A 15,539-nucleotide genomic window follows, 5' to 3' on the forward strand; every position below is an offset into this window, starting at 1 on the left:
CTCTCAAAAATAAACATTAAAAAAAATTTTTTTTAATGAATTTTTCAGATTCTCACAACATATCAGTAATACATAAATGGAGAAAGCACTGGAAACAAGTTGTTAAATCCTGAATTTTTACTTAACTCTAAGCAAGCTGTTTAGGAGTACAAGGAAAATACCACACAGACAAAATAGTTTTGGCCTGTACGTGACTAGACATATAACATTGGTATATTTACAAAAGTCTCTGGAACTCAGTTTCCTCATCTGCAAATGGGGTTGGACTATAGAAGTCCTGAAGATTCCTTTAGGGTGTAAAATTCTGGATCTATGAAAAAGTCAGTGGATCCCTATTTTCTTCTCTCTAGTACAGACTTCTATGAGAACAGAGGTGATAACTCTAGGACTAGACTGACTTAAAGCAAGTTGTCTTCTATTTTGTCACATCCCCATGGGCCACCAGTGCTCTACAAAAGTAGATGGAACTATTCTTAAGATAATTTATCAAAAGAGATCCTTTAGTAAGTTATCCTTCACAATTAGGAATTAGTCTTGTACCTTCAGTCCAAACAATGTCACTCGTGCCCAAAGCTCAAACCGGTATGTTCAAAGCGACAATCATGCAATAGTACACACACCTTACACATTTGGGTGTTTGACACTGAATGGGTGAAAAATTCTCACCACGTATAACATTTTTAAGACATTTTTTAAAGTATTTTTCCCCTTCAGATCTGGCAGGGAGGACTATAATCTGATTACACACCTGCAAGAAACATTTACTTCAAAAGACAATCTTAAACACAAAAAGAACCAAACAAGTCACTAACGCTGGTAAAAATTTTAAATCAGGACCATTAAAAAACACAAGTGGAACCAATTCTGAGGCAAAAAGGATGCCAGTTTTCCACCACAGACTACTAAACATGCTTTTGACCAAATCGATTTAACTGCAAACAGTGCTATTTAATAATGATGGCTCGTAACTGAGTCAATCGGTAACTAAGGATATGTTTAGGTGATTCCTAATCAAGGTAGTAACTGAGACTAAGCAAAATTGCAAATTAATACTTTATTTCGATACAAGTCATGAAAAAAATGTTTAACAGGAAAACATCCTTTCAATACCCAAGAATCCTAACCCATAAGATTTCAACACTACCTTTTTACTTACACAATCTCCGAGAGTACTACATTTAAAAAGAAAATGTACCCAAAACATAACTGGACTTCACCCAGTATAAAACGGTGATTCATGTTTCCTATTCAATGTAAAGCCAAGATGGAGTTGTAAAGAGTTTCTTTCCCATTTCAACTCCGACAGCCACGCGCACTTCGCAGGGGCCGGCTGCACCGCGCGGTTGCCGGGCCCGGCTCGAAGCCCCCGCCCTGCCCGGCGCAGCCGTGAGAGAGAGGAAGCGCCGGGGACCGCGGGCGGGCGGCTGGGGCTCCACCAGGCCTGGCCGGGCGGGGGAAGGGGCGCGGGAGGCCGCGGGGCGCGCTTCCGGGGACTGCGCGGGCGGGGCCGCTTCTTTGGGGAGCGGGGCCCCGGTCGGGAGGCAGGGGCCGGGACCCAGGGGCAGCCAGCCGAGAGCAGCAGGTGGGGCGCGGCCGCGGAGGGGCGGCGGGCGGGCAGGCGGCCGGAAGAGTGCCGGGCGGGCGGGCCCCGGGCGCCGCGGCGCCAGGAGGGTACCCTCTCGCTCACCTCAGGCGACGACTCGCAATCCGACCTCTCCACGCCAAGGACGCCTGTCCGCGAGTAGCAAGCTCGGAGACTAGGGCGGGTGGCTGAGGAGACGGAGGCAGACTAACGAGAGAACCGACGGAGGACGGCGGGCGGCGGGCGGGGAGCTCGAGCGAGCGAGGGCGGTCGGCGGCGGGAGGGCGGGGAGCGACGTGCGCGCTCCCGTGTGCCAGCGGGCTCGAGCCAGCCCCAGTCTCGGCCCCGCGCACGCGCGCGCACTCACAGCTCAGCTACTATTGCTCAGGAGCGCGTCCACGCCCTAAAGGCAAGGCGCTTAACCAATCACTGCAGCCGCGTGGGGCATCACGGGAACTCCAGGGCTATAAAAGACCTGGTTGCTATTTTATGCTTCACGACTCACTCATCCTTTAAGTAAGCAGGGTGGGGCAGGGTGCGCGTGCGCGGTTTTAATACTCCTCCCTAAACTGCCAACTCTTCGCGCAAGCGAAGTAGCCTAGCCTTGCCTAGTTTTACGCGTGCGCACTAACGGCCCTGGCCCCGGAAGACCAGACGCCTGCGCAGTCGGAACTACGGTGACAGTCCCCCGGGTGGGGTATGGGCCAGTCATGGCGGAGCCTTGGTCTGGGCAGTCCTTGCAGGCTCTTCCGACCACGGTGTTGGGCGCGCTGGGCACCCTGGGCAGCGAGTTCCTGCGGGAGTGGGAGGCGCAGGACATGCGCGTGACCCTCTTCAAGCTGCTGCTACTCTGGTTGGTGTTAAGTCTCCTGGGCATCCAGCTGGCGTGGGGGTTCTACGGGAGCACGGTGACAGGGCTGTATCACCGCCCAGGTGAGGCTCCCCACCCCCCACTGGACTCCATCATTGGGCTCCCCAGAACCCCCTAGACTACCACTGATCCCCTAAGGGCCTCATCACAGCTTAACTCTGCACCCTAATCCATGCCAACATACCATTTCATGCCAGAAACCCCGGTCCACCCATCACATTTTAACTTCCTTTGAACCTCAATCAGACAATACCACTAGTCCCTTTAGGGCCCCCACGAGACTCTTCACCAAACACCGCCACTGGCCTCAAACCTGACCTGGGCTGATACCTGCTCAGATCCCCACCCCCAGCCTGCTGCAGCTCTGGATGTGTTCCTGCCCCCAGGTCTGGGCGGCCAGAACGGATCCACACCTGATGGCTCCACGCATTTCACTTCGTGGTGAGTAAATCTGTGCCCATCACAACCCCATGCTTGGCAGGCAGAGGATAGGCCTGTGCTGATAACAGGGATGGGGGCAGGAAGTTCTCAGGGTAGAAGTCCACTAGTTTAGTGGTCTTTACAGCAAGCCCCAAGGTCTTCAACTGGAGCTCAGACTCTAATTTCTGAACAGCCCACCAATATGCTGTTCAGCATGCTGCCTGTGGGGCTATTGTCACAGTTTCAGAGATGAGCTGGCAAGTCTGTTGGGTTCCACTCTACTGCAAGCCCTTCAGTTAGAAAGGCAGGAGCCTATGTCCTTACTGCACTTACTGGCCGCATCAGGCCAGCCTCCTCATCTGTAAAGCATCTACTCACTAATCAGAGTATTCATTCAACTAATTTCTGAGCTCCTTCTATATGAGGGGTGTGGTGGGGGGAGGGGGGGGCAACTAGGTCCAGAGAACAAGGACAACCCAGGCCCTGTTTATAGGGGGAGCCAGAGATTTAAAAGGGAGGGCAACAAAAAAATAATAAAAGGGAAGGGCAGCGGTGTGGGGGCAAGGGTAGTCAAGAGTTTTCTCGCAAAACAGACACCTAAGCTAATGGCAAAGGCTAGGGAGTGATTAAGTGTACCAGGCAAAGAAAATTGATAGAATAAGGCCCAGGGCAAGAACAAGGGTGTCATATTGGAAGGATAGACAAAGCTGTGACACTGGAGCTCAAACATGAAGGCATTGGAGGGACCCACAATACCCTATGCCAAATTTCAGGAAGCTATTGAAGGACTCAGGAAGGCTATGGCCTGATCTAATTTGTCTTTATAACTGCCTGTTTCATGGCAAGAAAAGGGGTCCAATAGAGAAGGCAAGAGGCCAGTTAGGAGGCCTGCCACTGTCCAGGTCCTGAGCAACTTGGGGAGGGATAGGAATACCATAAGGTGAGGAACCAGGAGGAAAAATGTGTCTTCAGGGGAAAGGTGAGGGACCCAGTGTGGGCTGTGGGAACTTAGTACAGAGATATAGATTGTAGTGTGGCTTTACTGAGCCCACCTCAGCCCCTACAGGGCTAGAGAGAGCCAATCTCAGGGACTGTTGTGCTGCCTGTGGAATAATCCTTTTCTCTTTTCCATCACTTTTAGGGAAACAACAGCAAATGAACCTCTCAAAACCCACAGAGAATAAGGGAAGGCAGCAGAGGGATCTCCAGGGACATCACCGGGTCTGCTGGTTCCCACACTGGGTTCTGCTGCTGCCCAGACCCCAGAGACTGCATGGGGGGGAGGGGTTGGGGGCAGGGAGTACCCCAGTGCTTGAAGACCTGGCCCTCCACTGCTCTTGGCCTTGCCTCCAGCAGCTCCAGGCATTGGGCCAGTAAAGTTTGCCTCTACCCAGATCTGGGTGCCTTAAGGAGAGAAGACATGTTCCTCCTCTCTCAGGGGTCAGCTCAGGAGGAGCCTCTGGGTTGGGGAGGCCAACAGTCCATTTTCTGCCTTGGCTTTTTCCTGTCCCCCTTCCGATCCCCTGGGATGTGACCCCATAGAAATTTCCTTGAGAAGAAACTTGAGGTTGACCAGCTCTGGGATTTGTAAGGGAAGTCTGTTTTCTCCTAAGCTCTTGAATTTGTTTTTGCTTTGTTGGCAGGGAGCCAGGAAAGACTGGCCTAGACATGGCCTTATACTCTATGGTTACTTAGCTGGCCATTCAAGTGTAAGGCAAGGGGCGCTGGCACTACCTGGACGTGGAGGCACCAAACACCCACTTCCTAGCCCATCCCGAGCTTTTCAGGTGTGAGTCAGGCTGTGGAAATTGTCTTTTCCTGAATATTAACTCATTTATACTCTTCTCAATCCTTGTTGGGAGGTTGGGTGCCTGAAAGACGCTAAGCCCCAAGGGTGACCTTCCACCCCCACCGCTCTAAGTGCCCATGGGGTTGTACCCTGTCCCCTCACAGAGAGGTACTAAGCAGTTAGCGCTGAGTGGCTCTGCCACTTCATCACTTCCCATCTTGACCCGGAACCACGAGAGCTTCATCCTAAGAGGCCACAGGCTCAGCTCGTCCCCACTAGCACCATCTGAGCCCCCAAGAACCCTCCCTCAACAGCCGGGAAGAACCACAGGCTAGGCAGGCCTGCCACTTACACAGTGGGCCAGGGGAGCTTCCAAAGGTGTGGGAGGCACATGCCAGTTTCTGAAAGCAGCATGACCCTAGAACTGCCTCCCTTCCTGAAGGCTGTATTTCTATACTTGTTTCTGCTGGACCACCAGCTACCTCAATATCCCGCTGCCTGCTTCCTCTATCCATCTGGCAGCCTTTGGCTCGGCCACCTTTGCAGCAGAAACACACTGGAAGTAGGACTATACTGAATTCGTGTACATGTATCTACTTTGGAGGTATCTTCTGACTGGTAGGATGATGGTTTTGCAGCCTCAGGCCTACCCACTGACACCACCACACATAGAATGAGGGTCTCACATTTCACCCCAGGTTTAGCTGAGGATGTGGCTTATTAAACTTGGAAGTGCATCAGCTGTGTGGTTATTCAGACAGGACAAGGGTGTGCATGCACAGGGAAAACTGGAAAGGGAACACTTGGTGCTACTGCCCCTCAGCGCCCAGAATGCAATGACTTGCAGAGGTGGAGAAATGACACCAGCTCCCTGGAGGAGCAGTGGTGGGTGCCCAATAGGGAGGGGGCACTATCCTCACTAGTTTTTATAGACCTGGCCCTCTCAAGGAGAATCCACTCTAAGCCTGCCTCAGAGGCCAGGCAAGGAGGCATTAGGCTGGCACCCCAGCAATCATGTGGACAAAGGACAATGAAGCTAGAAACTCTGGCAAGCAAGAAGAAAGGAAGCTCGCTTAATGTTTTGTTGGAAGTCAGTGGAGTCCAGTAATGGGCCCCAGGGGCAAAGGTCAGCCCAGGGTAAGGCAGGTCCAGGAGGAGGCCCAGTGTGCTCTACAACAGCCCTGGGGCTCAGAACAGATGGTGAGCCTGGCATGGTTTGCTACTAAGCAGCAGGCTGGGATAACTTGGGAATGTGGAAGAGTGAGTCTGTGTCCCCTCAGCTTTCCCAAGTTTACACAGGCACAATGGCCCTACAGGGCCAAGCCTTTGTGAGTCAGGAATCATTCCTGCCCAGGGAGAGGCAGCACTACCCAAGGTAATAATAACCCCTTTGCAGTGTGAGAAACCATGATGAGGTAGGTTGGGCAGGCTTTACCTCCTCCCTAAATGTAAGCCTCTGTTCCACAGCCAGCACCTGGCAGAGTGGAAGGGAGAGAAGCCAGAACTAGTGCTTCCCATAGCCCTCCAGCAGACAAGAATGGGGTCAATGGGAGCACAAGCTGACATTGCATGAACTGATCTATTGCTCGGAAATGGGGTCTTTTTTTTTTTTTTTTTTAATTTTTTTTTAACGTTTATTTATTTTTGAGACAGAGAGAGACAGAGCATGAACGGGGGAGGGTCAGAGAGAGAGGGAGACACAGAATCTGAAACAGGCTCCAGGCTCTGAGCAGTCAGCACAGAGCCCGACTCGGGGCTCGAACTCACAGACAGTGAGATTGTGACCTGAGCTGAAGTCGGACGCTTAACCAACTGAGCCACCCAGGCGCCCCAGAAATGGGGTCTTTCAAGAAGTGTACCTCTCCAAGAGGAGAGGCACATGAGAGAGAGAATAGGTGGTTTGCCCCCCACACACACCAGAAAATCAGAAACATCCTCCACCCTAGCCACCTACCCCAGAGTATTCAGCCTTAGCTTCCTAACTCTTGTAGAATGCCCTCCAGGTCCAGGCTCCTGGATGGGAAGGGCCCTGACCCAATCCACCCTCACTTGAGGGTATAGTAATTTGTAGTCACAAAGGGCATCTTGCTGACCACAGCCATTTGCTGCTTCCGCCGCACCTCTACCAACAGCGGGGTACCTGGCCGACTATACTCACAGGGCACATAACCCATGGCCACATTCTTCTTCAGGCAGGGAGAGGGGCAGCCACTGGTAACAGTACCTGTGTGAGAAGAAGCCATGTCAGCACCACCTTACCAGTCCAATGCCCACCCTCCTAGGGAAGGGACAAGGGCTCTCCAACTTCCCTGGTCCACCTACCAATCATGGTGCCCTCCATATTCAGGATGGGGCTGTGTGCCCGCATAGGTGCCCCCTCGCACATTAACCCTACACGTCTCCGCTGCACTTTGCCCTTCAGCTGAGGAAGAATGACCGACGCTCCAGGGAAGTCCATGGCAGTTCGGCGGCGCTTCCCTGAAGCATGACACCACGCTTAAGCCACAGTCCATAAAACCCTTGGCCATAGGAGGTCCTAGTTACAAGGACCCCAAGTAAAATCCATCCAGCAGTGAGGTCCCTTTGCTCAGGGACCCCCAAACTCCATTCCTCCCCTGCAATGCAGTCAGCCACCCACCTCTTGTCCCCAGGTCTTGAAGATTATGCTGCCCACCTCAGCCTGCTGAGGATCTAATGGGCAAAGCCACAGTGGCTACACAGCCTTGGGAGCAGTCATAGGCTGGCCACTGTAGCCTTCAGGATTCTGAGTGCTGGCCCAGCTCACCCAATGTCCAACTGAGGCTGCCTTCCACAGGTGTGGTGTGTTCATCAATGTCACTCCCATACAGGCAGAGGCCTGCCTCCAGGCGTAGGCTGTCCCGGGCCGCCAGCCCTGCCAGCTTCACCTCTGGGTTTTCCAGCAGAGCTGTTGCCAGGTGGACTGCCCCTGCAGCTGGCACCGAGATCTGCATGGAACACCAGAGAGCAGGTGGGCAGCTGGCTCCAGAATCCTGTGTCCTGCACCATCCTACACCTACTTTTTCACATACCTCCACACCATCCTCTCCTGTGTAGCCACAGCGGGTCACACGGCAGCCAGACACGCCAAACACTTCCATCACAGCACTGGTCATGAAGGGCAATTTTCTTAGGTCATCTGCCACGCCGGCCTGCAATACCTGGGCCGCAGTGGGGCCTAGGCCCAGGGAGACCGTGACCAATTGTCCAGGTCCTAGTTTCCTCTCAAAGCTGGACCACAGCCCTTACTCAGGGACCAGAATAAGCCCTGAGCAAGTGCTATTCTGCAGGTGGGAGAAGGTGCTCTTGCCCACAGCCCATGGAGCCTTATGGCAGGTAGAGGGAGGACATTAATACCAAACAGAATTATGGCACACAAATGTCACACCATGTACACTTTCCTCCTGATAGGCCTTCTGTGCTTAGTAGTTGAAAAGCCAGGAGGCAAAGGTCAGCTCCAACCCTAGCCTGGCCTGCTCACCTTGCAGGGCTAGCAAGCCATTATCCACCACTTCCAAGCTCACATCACTGCCCATGTTCTGAAGCTCCCTGACCTTGCCCTGAAAGGAAAGACAGAAACACCACATCAGCTTCTGGGACCACTTACTGAGCACTTACTGTGGGCTGACAGCTGGCTGAAGAGCTGGGCAGAATAGGCCAGTTCCCATCTGACAAAGTCACATAACTAAGTGGTATGGATGACCCAAGGCCAGGTCTGCCAGCGCTAACATCAGGCTCCAGCTTTTACCTTAACCAGAGGATGCTCACTTGGGAGCCAGGGTCAGTTTTACCTCCCCTACTACCCCATCACTGAAACCTGGCATTCTCCAGGCAGGACCCACTCTGGCCTGCTGTTCACTCACTCAAAAAGCCATTGTCTGAGCCCTTTGTCCCTGCTGGGTCTGTCCTGTTCTGTGAACAAGGAACATAGGGTACCTAGAACACAGAAGGGCTGTACCTGCATGAGGGCCAAGTCCTTGTCCCAGCAGCCAGCGTTGGACACCACATACAGGTACCCCTCAGAGGTGCTGGTCACTATCAAGTCATCTAAGATGCCTCCAGCCTCATTGGTAAACAGTGACAGCGTCCCCTAGTGCCAAAATGGAGCATCTTTGCCTCCAGATCCAGGAGTCAGACAATGCCCCCGCCCCCCCGGGCCACTCAGCTGTCACAAATTCCTGAACAAGAAGCCTCATGTGCAGGGCTGGAAGGGGAGGAGGAACAAAGCTAGGTGAGTCCAGGACCCTGTCCAATCCCAGGGTTTTTGATCCTCATGCACTAAGAAAGTTTTCACCCCTTCCCACCTTGGGAGACCTCCCTGATCTGGTGGGGCTTCTGTACCCCTCCCCACTCAGTACTGAGAGCCCCACCTCACACTTAATCCATGACACCTAGGACTTGCTGCTTTATCCCACCCAGACCTGGGACAACTCAGTCCATTCCCCAAACCCCAAGATGGAAACTTCAAAGTGCATCTTGATGATCCCATGAGCTCCACAGCAATACTCCAAAATACTGTGAGCCTGGCCTCACAGCCTCCCCACTGGATGGACAGTCTGAGGTTGAGAGGTCATATGAATCACCTGGGGATCATGTTAAAATGCAAGTTCCGATTCAGCAGGTCTAGAGCAGCGCCTGACAGTGTATTCCCTAACAAGCTCTTGGTGATAATGAGGCTGTTGGTTTAATGGACTGCCTTTGAATTTCAAGGGTTTTGGCAGCATGGAAAATCACAGAACAGGACATAAACCTGGGTTTCTAGCCTTCCAGCCTGATGTGGTAAGGATGGAATAGCCCCCCCTCCCCTGCAGATAACTAGATGTCCAGACATGACACAGGGACCCCATGCCCCAAGACTGCAAGCCCTGAGAAGCTGTATCTGAACATTGCTGTCCTTCCACCCCTCCCCCCATTTGCTGGCTCATGACTAAGAACACCCATTTAGCAAAATAAGAGGGACCCACCTGGTTTGGCCTTAGCTCTGCAATATCTCCAACCACTAGACTCTCCATCAGCTTCACCCGGTCACAACCAAGTATCTTGGTCTGGGAAAAAGATCCAAAACCTCAGACCACAGTAATCGCTGCAATCAGGAAAGCCAATGGACAAGGAGGCATCCTCCCTGCCATCCACAGTACAGCCCAATGCAGCCTAAGTGCCTGAGCAGTCTTTTGGTTCTGCGGATGGCAGATCCCCACCTTCTGGTTCCCCCACATCCACCAACACAGGAGGGGGTGCAATGGAGTTGTTTAGGAAACTTGAAAGGGCCCAGCACCATCATGAAATATGCTCTTTTCCAAACCAACACCCAGGACAGTTGATGAGAATGGGCGCCAGCCCTGGGAAACCCAGGACATAAAGTCATGCTACTAAGAGGGAGTAGGCTGAAGAGATTAAAGAGGAGACAATCAAGAGATCCTCTGAGTTAATTTCCTGGGCTATAGTCTCCAACACCTGAGACCTCCACTTCTGCAAGGGCAGCCCTTGGAATCCACCTCCCAACAAAGCCAAAAGCTACACCACTGTGGAAGGGGAGGAAGCCCTGACCTGGCAGCAAGTATGCTTCCCTGGCTCACCTGCAGCATGTGGGACACATCAAAGAGTGAGCAGTGCCGGCGTGTGTGCAGGTGTGAGGCAACGTGACTGTCCCGGTACTGCACAGGCAGACTCCAGCCTGCAAACGCCACCATCTTCCCGCCATGAGCCAGGTGGAAATCATAGAGTGGTGTCCTGCGGAGCACGTCCTGCGGGTGGCTGGGTTCAGGGCTACCAGGGTCCCGGCCTCAACCCCCCACCCTTCCCGCCCCTCCAAAATTGGCCCCATGCCCCAGTACCCTCTATCCCACCTGTGCACAACTGAGTGGACGGCCCAGGGCCGATGGGAGCGCCTGCAGACGCAAGCCCAGATGGGCCACCATGCTTACTGCCCGCTGCATTGTTGCCCGCAAATGGTGCAGCCGGCACACAGAGGCCACCACTCTGCCAGGCACGCTGGGAGATGTAGTCCAGGCTCTGCTTGGACAGGTCTCTCTCCCATAAAGGGGATCAGAAGGGGCGGGCAGCCCAAAAGGCAGGCAGCCCTAAGGGCAGGCGGGGCTTTAGAGCAGAGTGCAGTGACTCCTTTCTGTAGGGAAACAGCCCCAGGTGCTTCCAGCTGATCTTTCTGGGCAGATTAGGCAGTCCAAACCAGTTAAACTGCTTGGAGTCAGAGCCAGGGGCTAGACCTCCCCTTGATGACAGCCCAGCCTCCAAAAGGCCAAAGTTCCATAAAGGGCTGGAAGGCCTGAATTGCACATTCAGGACACCCGGAGTGCAAGGTCACATGGGGGAGGGGAAGTGGGGGGGGGGGGAGCACGCAGGAAGGTGGAGCCAGCCTGGCAGGCTGAGCACATCAGTAAACTGGCCTCTAGTGAGGGTCTCCAGCTCTCCCACTGGGAGGACACAGGCAGCCAGCAGTCATGCATTTCACAAGTATTTATTGATCTTGCTGCACACTAGGCCCTGTGCTGGGTACTGGAGACACAGCCATGAATGAAGCACAGTCCCTGCCACCCCCTCAAGGACCTCCTCCTATACTTTCTCTCTCTCTCTCTCTCTCTCTCTCTCTCTCTCCCCTCTCTCTCTCTCTGAAGGCTGCTACTCCCGGAGCACAGGACTATGGTCATTACCCTCTTAGCAAAAGCTAAATGAGGCTAAATAAATGACCCCACAGGCAAAGATAACACTTGCAAGAACTGTAATAGTTAAGAGCAGAAGGTAGCCACCAAAAGGTAGCTGACCTGCCTCCAGAAAGCTGTTGAGCCACACAAACTTCCAATTTTCCAGGTCTAACACATATTGCAGTGTTGCTGCAGCATAATGCCCTGGAGCAAAGCCAGGAAAAAACAAAAGGTAGATTTTCTCATAAGAGTAGCCTGCCTTATTCAGCAGCAGGCCTGGGGTTATAGCAGACCTCAGCCTCTTGAAAGACACCAGTGCAAATGCCCACCTGGACCCACACCCTACCAAGGTTGGTCTTTCATCACACTTAGCATGATTCTTGAAGGGGGAAGCTGGGAGAAGGGACAGGGTGTGCTTTAGGCAAAAAGGTCCCAGAACTCATTAGACACCAGTCTTGCCAGAGACACTGCCCAGGCTGGATGGGCAGGCCCATTTGAACACACATCCAGGAGCCAGCTCTGGGACCAAGGGATTCAGGCTGCCCAAATCCCCAGCTTCACTCCCTAGGCAGACAGCAGGAGTTAGGACAGGAAATTTCTTCTTCTGGGCATAAGAAAGAAGACCACTAGGGGGAGCAGAAGGAAGACGTGGGCTCCTGTTTTTTCCTTGAGCTTCCAGACTACATGACTGCCATGGCTACAGCAGCCTTCCAATGATAGAGCAGGTTTTAGTAGGTCACCCCAGTGCACTGCATTCAGGGTGAAGGAGCAGGCAGAAGACTGGAGTGTGCATGTTGGCAGAAGGGGATTCTTAGTAAACAGAACTGGAATGTTTTCAGGGTAGGAAAAGGAGTTTCAGGTTGCAGTCAGATGAGGACAGAGTACATCCCTGCTGAGAACTCATGCTGAAGCAACTCAGTTTAGCCCCCAAGAATCTTGAATCTGTGAACGTGGCCCAGACACAGTGGGCATGCAGGCAACACTTGTAATGCACAGGGAAAGCACTTCAGCCTCTGGTGGCCTAAACCAGGTCTGGGTGGGCATGGAAGGCCAACATCTTGGCTAAGAGCCATGGTTCAAGTGTAGGAAAGCAAGTTCAGGTCATAACAGCCATCCACCTGAAACACAAAACACCATCAATCTGACCAGCTCAGGGCAACGGGAGCCAAGCAGGGGGAAGCGATCACTCACATCAAAGCGGCCGATCCTTGTAGAGGTGTGACTGGCCCGGATCATCTCTGTCAGCGCCCACATCTGCTGCACCTCGGAGGATACCCTGCTGGGGTCTGGGAGACCCTGCTCCAGAAGGAGGGGTCAGTGGCCATGGGTCCGTCCCCAGCACTGCCCTTAAAGCTCCAGAGAGGCCAAGTTGGGCTACAGGGCCCTCAAACTAAGACCAGTAACATTCCCAGATAACTGGTAACACGTGAGGTTAGGGCCTGATCTACAGTAGGCAGCCCAGCCCCACTCAGAGATGCCTCAAATCCCATGGACCACCCCTGAGGAAGATGGCACAGAGTGAACCAAGGGCCCTGGGTCCAGTCCCAGATTTTTTCAGAAAGAGGCCTAGGTGGGGCCTCCTGTGCTGGACACAGGGGCTATTCATACATGGTTTTTACCCAGGATGAGGGCTTACCTCAATGAGGGGAGCAGGCTGCTCACAAGGCACTGGGTGGGAGAGCCACTTGGGGAAGGTCATGGAGGGGCTCTGCAAAGCAAAGGCATACTTCTCTGAAGGAGGCAGAGTGGGAGAGCCCTAGGACCATATTCCAAGGTCCTCAGAACAGAGAGAAGGGCACCTGAGCCTCAGACGCTGAGAAAACCCTGTTCAGGGGTCCACAAAAGTCCAAGGGGGCATTCAGACTACCTAAGTTCTTCTGCTATGCAGGAGGCCCCAGGAACACAAGGAACAAAAGTATCTCCCAGACCCTAAAGTCTCAAGCTCTGAGAGAGGCAGGTGACCTCAAAGGTCAGAGGATATGAGAACATGGCTTCAACTCTCGCCATGAACTTCCAGCATTCCCACCTGACTAATTTCCATGAAGGCCTCCTTCTGAGTCTTACCATCCACTTCCAGCCCCATACCCAACATCCCTAGCCATAGCTAAGAGCCTCTCTGGGAAAGGGCCAACCCAACAGCTCTGAGCTGGTCACTTACCTTTGATCCCTGCTGGTAAATCTGCAGTTCTTCCACTGTGAAAGACAGCCACAGTGGTGATGGCTGTCGCAGAATCAGGCGCAGCTCCAGTACTCTGGCCATGTCACACAGCATCTGACATACATACATACACACACACACACACAAAAGGACCCAGCAAGGCCCTAGCTCACTGCCCAAGAGCCTCCCAACCAGCAGTGAATGAAGATGCTGCCTCCCCAGACCTTTGAGAAGGAAAGAATGGTAATCCCTCCAAGGCACAAGCCCAGGCCAACCTCGCCTCCCCTCTTCCTTCCTGGTATCCTGGCCCAATCCCCAGACCCCCTGTGAGCCCTCATCTGGACTCCCCTAGTCATGCTGAGTCCCAGCTGACCTGGTGCTTGAACAGTGATACATATTCTTGGGCTCCCTCCTCACTGTGTGGGTCAGGCATGAGGCAGTAGTCCCGCAGGCAGGTCACCCACTTGGCCGGTGTGTGCGGTGAGGTGTGCTGGCGAACACGAATGCTCAAAAAGGCTGTGTAGTAATTCTTAAACATGATCTCCTGTAACTAGAGCACACACAACCCACCATGACAAATCAGACCCAGGGCCTGAGAGGCTCAAACATACCATCTCCTCCCCTTAGGAATGTACTCTACTACCAATCTAACAACTTCAGCAAGCATCCACTGGGGCCCAAAGCCAATTTCACTTCCCTAGAAGAGCTCATAGTCTAAATGAGCAGGTCATACAAATAAACCATGACTGCAGATCTTGTCACAAGTCTAAGATGCTGCCAGGTCAGAACCCTAACTCTAGAGGAGGCAGGAAACACGGCCTGAAGATGAGGCCTGAAGGAGTTCATCAAGTGAACCAGGAAAGATAGACAATGTGAAAGTAACATATGCAAAGGGGCACCAAGGGGTGAGAAAACCTGGCCTACCTCTGAAATGGCAGTGATTCAGCCCAGCACCGGGGATTCTCATCATTGGACACTCATCAGAATCACCCAAATAAGTTTTTTGTTTGTTTTGTTTTTGTTTTAATATAGATGAATAGGCTCCACCCTAGGTCTACTGAATCAAGATTTACAGAGTTGGTCCATTTAGTGAAGTTTCCTAGCTTATAGCAAGAAACAGCTTGAAAGATCACCACACACTATAGGACAAAGTGCATGGGGTCAAGAGGCAGGCAGGGTGCAGACACAGGGTGCAGACTCAGGCCACTAGAAAGTGGACTTTGTCCTCTGTGCTGAGGTCTTGTCGTGTTAGTCACTCTGTCAGTAGATGTGGACTGGACAGGCAACTGGAGATTGGAACCTGGAGCCATTAGGATGATCCTGATGAGGAATGAGCTGAATCTGACCTGGCAAGCAGGGACTGTAAGAATGGGCAGGAGGCAGGTTTTGAGGTAACTCATTGCCTAATGATCCCTAGCCCAGTAGCCAGGAACAAAATGACCTCTCACCTCTCCTTGGCTCACAATTGTATTACCAGCATCACCCTACTATCTTGGCACTTCTACACCAGCCCTGTCCTGGATACGGGGCAGAGATGTTGAAGAGAACAGGTCAGAACGCTGCATTCTAGTAAATATGTGTTAACTGAAGGAATAAGTAAATGGTTAACTGGCTCACAAGGGCAAGAACACTGCAGAGGCTTTCTGTGAAAGATTAAATACCCAGGACACGCCCTAGTTCCCGGGTCAGCCCCGCCCAGGAGCCCCGGTCGCGCCCACGGGGCTTGCTCACCTCGAAGGGCGCGACGCTGGGGAAGGTGACATCGATGACCAGCACACCAGGCCGGCCTTGGGAGGTTCTCACGTCGCCCACCTGCAGGGCCACGGTGCCTTTCACATGGCAGGGCACCGACACGCGGGACATGGTGTCAACAGCCGCAACCAAACCCAACTGCCGCTCCTGGCCTTGGTCCACTGGCCTTCCCGGCGTCCCCAGCCGAGTCCCAAGAACTACAACTCCCGGAAAGACTCGCGCTGGGCCAGCCCAGCCAATTACAGATGCTCTGGGCCTGCAGGGAGTCGGAAGTGCCTGCGGAAGTGTCC

The 15,539-nt window shown here is 53.1% G+C and overlaps 5 protein-coding genes across 8 annotated transcripts in view; 2 read left to right on the forward strand and 3 right to left on the reverse strand.

Moving 5' to 3' along the window:
• Positions 1-1,883, reverse strand: part of RHOA (ras homolog family member A) — a 61,342-nt gene extending 59,459 nt beyond the window's left edge. Inside the window, exon 1 of one of the 2 annotated variants that reach the window (XM_060633678.3) lies at positions 1,688-1,883. The gene's annotated coding sequence lies outside the window, so the exon portion shown is untranslated. The remainder of the gene's footprint in view (positions 1-1,687) is intronic. The other variant, XM_060633677.3, reaches the window with a different exon arrangement.
• The window catches only part of NDUFAF3 (NADH:ubiquinone oxidoreductase complex assembly factor 3), a 339,096-nt gene that overhangs the window by 297,154 nt on the left and 26,403 nt on the right, over positions 1-15,539 (forward strand). The window lies entirely within an intron of this gene.
• On the forward strand, positions 2,104-5,399 carry TCTA (T cell leukemia translocation altered). 3 transcript variants are annotated; one of them, XM_060633683.3, is made up of 3 exons: positions 2,113-2,515; positions 2,792-2,894; positions 4,015-5,399. In XM_060633683.3, the coding sequence occupies exons 1-3, from the start codon at positions 2,293-2,295 to the stop codon at positions 4,055-4,057; spliced, it is 369 nt and encodes a 122-aa protein (XP_060489666.1). In that variant the 5' UTR covers positions 2,113-2,292; the 3' UTR covers positions 4,058-5,399. The 3 variants fall into 3 exon arrangements, with proteins under 3 accessions (XP_081651050.1, XP_060489666.1, XP_060489667.1); XM_060633684.3 differs by having other exon boundaries at positions 2,130-2,515; positions 2,840-2,894; XM_081794924.1 differs by lacking the exon at positions 4,015-5,399 and having other exon boundaries at positions 2,104-2,515; positions 2,722-2,894.
• On the reverse strand, positions 6,326-10,915 carry AMT (aminomethyltransferase). The gene is made up of 9 exons (XM_060633653.3): positions 10,527-10,915; positions 10,257-10,424; positions 9,645-9,725; positions 8,639-8,770; positions 8,162-8,240; positions 7,713-7,858; positions 7,448-7,628; positions 6,985-7,140; positions 6,326-6,886 (listed from the first exon to the last, which is right to left on the reverse strand). The coding sequence occupies exons 1-9, from the start codon at positions 10,614-10,616 to the stop codon at positions 6,708-6,710; spliced, it is 1,212 nt and encodes a 403-aa protein (XP_060489636.1). The 5' UTR covers positions 10,617-10,915; the 3' UTR covers positions 6,326-6,707.
• Positions 11,259-15,416, reverse strand: NICN1 (nicolin 1, tubulin polyglutamylase complex subunit). Its single transcript, XM_060633676.3, has 6 exons — positions 15,229-15,416; positions 13,871-14,047; positions 13,498-13,611; positions 12,976-13,047; positions 12,531-12,635; positions 11,259-12,457 (listed from the first exon to the last, which is right to left on the reverse strand). The coding sequence occupies exons 1-6, from the start codon at positions 15,358-15,360 to the stop codon at positions 12,416-12,418; spliced, it is 642 nt and encodes a 213-aa protein (XP_060489659.1). The 5' UTR covers positions 15,361-15,416; the 3' UTR covers positions 11,259-12,415.

Source organism: Panthera onca, chromosome A2 (assembly GCF_046562875.1).
Source record: "Panthera onca isolate mPanOnc1 chromosome A2, mPanOnc1 haplotype 2, whole genome shotgun sequence".
NCBI classification, from domain to species: Eukaryota; Metazoa; Chordata; class Mammalia; order Carnivora; family Felidae; genus Panthera; species Panthera onca.

What these genes read in the sequence shown, in the direction of transcription:
- NICN1 (XM_060633676.3), bottom strand. Translation starts at nt 15,360, where the DNA reads ATGTCCCGCGTGTCGGTGCCCTGCCATGTGAAAGGCACCGTGGCCCTG. An exon ending in CCAGCGTCGCGCCCTTCGAG is followed by an intron (nt 14,048 to 15,228) that starts GTGAGCAAGCCC and finishes TGTGTGCTCTAG; the next exon opens with TTACAGGAGATCATGTTTAA. An exon ending in AGCCTGCTCCCCTCATTGAG is followed by an intron (nt 12,636 to 12,975) that starts GTAAGCCCTCAT and finishes CTTCTGGAGCAG; the next exon opens with GGTCTCCCAGACCCCAGCAG.
- TCTA (XM_060633683.3), top strand. Translation starts at nt 2,293, where the DNA reads ATGGCGGAGCCTTGGTCTGGGCAGTCCTTGCAGGCTCTTCCGACCACG. An exon ending in AGGGCTGTATCACCGCCCAG is followed by an intron (nt 2,516 to 2,791) that starts GTGAGGCTCCCC and finishes ATACCTGCTCAG; the next exon opens with ATCCCCACCCCCAGCCTGCT. An exon ending in TCCACGCATTTCACTTCGTG is followed by an intron (nt 2,895 to 4,014) that starts GTGAGTAAATCT and finishes CATCACTTTTAG; the next exon opens with GGAAACAACAGCAAATGAAC.
- AMT (XM_060633653.3), bottom strand. Translation starts at nt 10,616, where the DNA reads ATGCAGCGGGCAGTAAGCATGGTGGCCCATCTGGGCTTGCGTCTGCAG. An exon ending in AGGACTTGGCCCTCATGCAG is followed by an intron (nt 8,241 to 8,638) that starts GTACAGCCCTTC and finishes CTTTCCTTTCAG; the next exon opens with GGCAAGGTCAGGGAGCTTCA. An exon ending in CAGCCTCAGTTGGACATTGG is followed by an intron (nt 7,141 to 7,447) that starts GTGAGCTGGGCC and finishes GTCATGCTTCAG; the next exon opens with GGAAGCGCCGCCGAACTGCC.